At 35.6% G+C, this 5,003-nt stretch overlaps 1 protein-coding gene across 1 annotated transcript; it reads right to left on the bottom strand.

The window, feature by feature from the left end:
• Positions 1–1,837: 1,837 nt before the first annotated feature.
• Positions 1,838–3,060, bottom strand: LOC127905230 (probable cytokinin riboside 5'-monophosphate phosphoribohydrolase LOGL10). The gene has a single exon (XM_052452338.1). It carries the CDS (start codon positions 3,020–3,022, stop codon positions 2,369–2,371), a length of 654 nt encoding a protein of 217 aa, XP_052308298.1. The 5' UTR covers positions 3,023–3,060; the 3' UTR covers positions 1,838–2,368.
• Between the last annotated feature and the right edge of the window lie 1,943 nt (positions 3,061–5,003).

The following is a 5,003-nucleotide window of genomic DNA, read 5'->3' as shown; positions in this document are numbered from 1 at the left end:
AGGATCAAGCATTCGATGTACCAAGTGTTATACAACATAAATCTAGATTAACCATTTAACAAGCAAGGTATTAAGGATTAGTAAGAAAAAAAGATAAGACATGCTAATAACAATTTTTCTTGGATATAAAAATTAAAGTCCATGTTGAGTTTATATTATACCTATTCTAACACCATTAGTAAAACCTTTTCACCTTGACATAATTAACTTAGCTAAACATAATGAAGAAGAAAAACATAAATAAACAAGATAAGAACATGATTATGATATAAGTTAACTAAGTATATGAAAGGAAATGAAAAAGCATAAACAAGAGATTAATATAACATGAAAGAAAACTTGAACATTACAAAGATATAAAGAAAGAAAGCAAGAACATGATCTTGATATGAAAACCAAGATGACTAAATACATGGCAAATGTCTCCTTTTATAGGCTAAGATGTGGAACTATTGCTTGGTGGACTAAGGAAATAGTTGGTGGCCAACCATTGATTTGGTGGCTGGTTTTTGACATTGTTGGCTGCTGGTTCTTGAAATTGTTGGCAGATTTTTGATATTGTTGGCTGGCCAAAACGTCATTGCTAACATCAGAATTTGAGCCCTTTGTTCCATGAAAGCTGTGGGCAATTGTCTCAGCTTTCCAGAAAAAAAAAAACCAGAGCTCATTTGGACTTCTAGAACTCAAGATATGAGCTGAAAACCGAACAGTGTTTGAGCTGCAGGACAGGTTCTGACTTCTCCGTTGTTGCTAAGATTTGAACTTGCAAACGGCAGAATTGAGTCTTGGACCCTTCATGAAAGTTTTAAGTCTATGTCTTATCTTTCCATCCATATAAAGTGGACCTAAATCCGAGTTCGAGAACTCCAGTTATGATCAAATAACCGAATGGTGTTCCTGTTTGGAATTGAACCAGCATCTCTTCTCCTAGCCTAGTCCTCTTTTTGTCTCTTCACTTTCAATTGTTAATCACAGCAATCAATCCTTTGAATTGTGAGATATACCTGCATTCAAAACAAGCATTTACCATAAATTAAAGATATATTATATTATTAGACTTGTTATTATAAAACATGCTTTAGTTAGGGAATTTAATGATACTTTAGTGCAATACGATGATATAAAGCCTTAATGAGAATGCACTTTTAAGTACTAATCACACCCCCCAACCAGCTTATTACTAGTCCCTAGTAATCAAAGCGTTAAAATACAAAAACAATTTGCAAGTTCCACAAAGCAAGGTATTCATCATTTAACTTCCATTAATCTATCCAAATAAACAAACTCTCATTAAATTTATATATCTGCTTCATACTTCTTAAACAAGATATTAATAAACCTTCCTTTTGTGCTCAGTAATTCAAAACATAGCTATGGAGCTTTTCATGGAAGAAAACAAAATTTTGTTCCAATGTTTAAGGTTAACTTCCTTGAGTTGGGATTATTATCTCTTTTTTTTTTTTTTGGAAAGCAAGAATTTATAATACAATGTATCTTGAACCCATGTAACGAGCTTTTAGCTAATGACTCCCAGACCAGTTGGTCTTAGGGCATCAGGTGTTGAGACACCCCTACGAGCTTAGTAACTCGGGTTGCAGATACTGACACGTAGATAGTGCAATGTTTGATTCCCTTAAGCTTTTCTCCTTAACCCATGTAACAAGCACTGGGCCAATAGCTCCCAAGTCAGTTGACTTTAGGGTACTAGGTGTTAAAACACCCCTTCGGGCTTAATTGCTTAAGTCAAGGAGGCTACGAAACCAAACTTATCTACTTTTATTTATTTATTTTGTTTTGTTTTTGTTTTTTTTTTTTTGCATATTATATATTATCCCTTTCCCTTAGTTGTTACCTTTAACAAAAGAACATAAATAATGTAATAATCCAATATGCAACCCACAATCATATGTTAAAGTGTGTGTGTGAAAATGAAGGTTTAAGAATACTTGTTAAATAAGTATATGAGCAGAATTAAGTGATAACAATGCGAGAGTTTGTAAATCTGAATATTTCAAGAAGTATTATAATAGACCTTGTTAAGAATGTTTACTAAGATGCGTCTCAAGAGTCACTAAAGTTCATCCTTTACTCTGCCATCCTAGTAACAACAGGTTTGCAAATGGTTGTAATAATAGAAAACACAGTTAGTTAATTTTTTTTTATTATTATTTTTTTTAATATCAACTACTACCCTCTCCCCCTAACCAAAACGAGACATTGTCCTCAATGTTTTAAGGTAGAAAGATAGAGTATAGAAGACATCACCTGAAACAGCGACTACTGACAAACCTGAAACACACTTAAACAAATACAAGAAACAACAAAACACAAATATTATACCATTAATAAAACCAAAAGACACAATATGTCACAAACTAAGGCTCAAATCCAATCTAAGCTTTTTACGGCGTTCCGTGATTGACCAATTGAGTCGACTCATAGAGGAATCAATTACAGGGATGAAAGATTGAAGTTCATCAATCAATTGTTCAGCAGTAGCAGCAGAGATGAGGATTTGTCGCGCTGAAAATGTTAGAAATTGTTGTTCCACAGCATGATCAAGAAAAGACAGTAAAGTATTATAAAAACCATTAACATTTAGCAAACCTATAGGTTTCTGGTGAATGTTTAGCTGAGCCCAAGATGAAATATGAAATATCTCTTCTAAAGTTCCCAAACCACCTGGTAAAGCAATAAAGGCGTCAGCATGGTTAAACATTACAGATAGTCGTTCAGACATTGCGGAGACCTGTAGTTCCTCTCCGACTGTTTTTCCAATGATGTCCCATTCGGCTAAAGCTTTGGGGATGACCCCCAAAACTTGACTGCCTCCTAAAAATGCAGCTATTGAAACACTCCCCATTAACCCAAGGCTGCCTCCCCCATACACTAAATGAATCTTTCTCTCAGCTAGTACCCGACCAAGATGATTTGCTGATTCTAAAAACTCTTTTTCTTTCCCAGGATTGGATCCACAAAAAACACAAATATTTTTTATTTTAGGAACAGAGGAACTGGCCATTTCTACACACTTCTATATCTATTAAATGAATGGGTAGAGTAGAAATGATGGAAAGGAAGAGAAGATTTTATAGATGAGAAATTGAAAATGCAATCATACCACCTATATGTAGGCTAGCTGGAGTCTCACTCTCTCTTTCTCTCTCTTTGTTTTTTTTTTTTTTTGAAAAAGCATGTGTATGTACAAGCAGCTGTGATTGTGGCTCACATCTTCCCTTGGTTTTACGTCCAAGAACGGCTTAAACGCCCTCTATGGGTCGGGGATAGGCTTCCCATCCAGTTTTCTTAAAAACTGACAAACAGGGTCTTTTTTAGTCAGATTCCCAAGACTAAGTCGATCATGTTCTTTATGAAAATGAGGCCATAAATCATGAATTGCACGATGCATATCTCCACTATAATGAGACTTAAGAGTCAATAGAAGATTAACTAAAGACTCTCGATGCTTTGAAATAAATCCCACCTTTTGACATTTTTCACAGGTTTTGCAGAATGCATGTGAGTCTTTGAACATGGTGGGCCAATAAAATCCACTTTGTAAGATTTTTGCAGTTGTCTTCTTTGATGAGAAATGACCCCTACATGTTTCAGAATGACAAAATTTAATGACACTACTTACCTCATTGTCGGGAATGCATCTTCGAAATATTTTATCGGGACAATATTTGAATAAGTAAGGGTCATCCCAATAAAATTTCTGCACGTTGCTCAAAAACTTTCCTTTGTCTTCGGTACTCCAGTGAGCTGGCAAATCTCCTGTTGCAAGAAAATTGATATGATTAGCAAACCAAGGCATTGGACTACGAGAAAGTAAGGATTGACCAGGAAAGTATTTCTCAATTGGTGTGATGTCAGATGTCGAATCTATTGTCAATTTTGACAAATGATCCGCGACAACATTTTCGGTGCCTTTTTCATCCTCGATTTCTTCTTGTTTGAAAGTTTCAAAAATTTCAAAATCGTGATTGACTTCTCTTTGCTTGGTCATGGCATGAGGAAATGGAAGTACTGGTGGGGAATCAGTCTTTTCTTTGCAATATTCAGGTTTAACCCCTTCCTTACCCTCAGAGATTGACTCATCATCTTTCTCACAAGGTTTAAGAATTGGTTTTTCAATAACCTTACCACCGTGGAGAGTAATGACTGATTTGACTTGATCCATGTGTTGGCTTCCAGAACTACTTGCATTTGAATTGTATTGCCCTATGGGATTTTGCTGTGGTTGAGATGAGAACTTACCTTTCTCATGAAAATTGAGAGCAGATGTGAATTTTGCAAGAGTATCTTTAAAATCTGTCATGCTTTGAGCAAGTTGAGTGTTGATTGTCTCTTGCTTTTCAATGAATGCATATAAAGTGTCCTCAAGATTTCTTCCAGGAGGGGGAACACAAGGAGATGCATACCCATGAGAACTTTGAAAATTATGATGTGCTTGAAATGGTGGTTGTGAAGTTTGTGCATTATTGTTACCACTCTTCCAATTGAAATTTGGGTGTTCTCTCCAACCAGGGTTGTACGTTTGTGAGTATGGATCATGATTTTGCCATTGAAAACTGTTTAAAGCATTGGCATGTTCATGGAAACATTCCTTAAAAGAAGGCAAAGTTAGACACTCATTGGATGAAAGTTCATTAGTTTCACAAATTTGACACACAATTTCTTGAACAGATTTTATTTGACCACTCTTTTTTAATTCTAGTGCCTCAACTTTTCTAGCTAAAGATGCAAATTTGGCTTGGAAGTCATGATCTTCCCTAAGGTTGTACATGCCTCCATTAGATGTATGAGGTTGAGTTTTACCTGGTGCCTCACACGTACCTGTGGTGTCCCAATTTTGAGCATTTTCAGCTAGCAAGTCTAGGTACTCCATTGCTTCATCAAGGTCTTTATCTTCAAAAGTTCCATTGCACATCAATTCCACCATTTGCCTATCTTTAGGTGTTAACCCTTCATAAAATTGTGAGACCAATCTCCATGTTTCA

Source organism: Populus trichocarpa, chromosome 4, assembly GCF_000002775.5.
Source record: "Populus trichocarpa isolate Nisqually-1 chromosome 4, P.trichocarpa_v4.1, whole genome shotgun sequence".
NCBI classification, from domain to species: Eukaryota; Viridiplantae; Streptophyta; class Magnoliopsida; order Malpighiales; family Salicaceae; genus Populus; species Populus trichocarpa.
The sequence above is the reverse complement of the archived record's forward strand: the minus strand, read 5'-3'. Positions and strand labels throughout refer to the sequence as shown.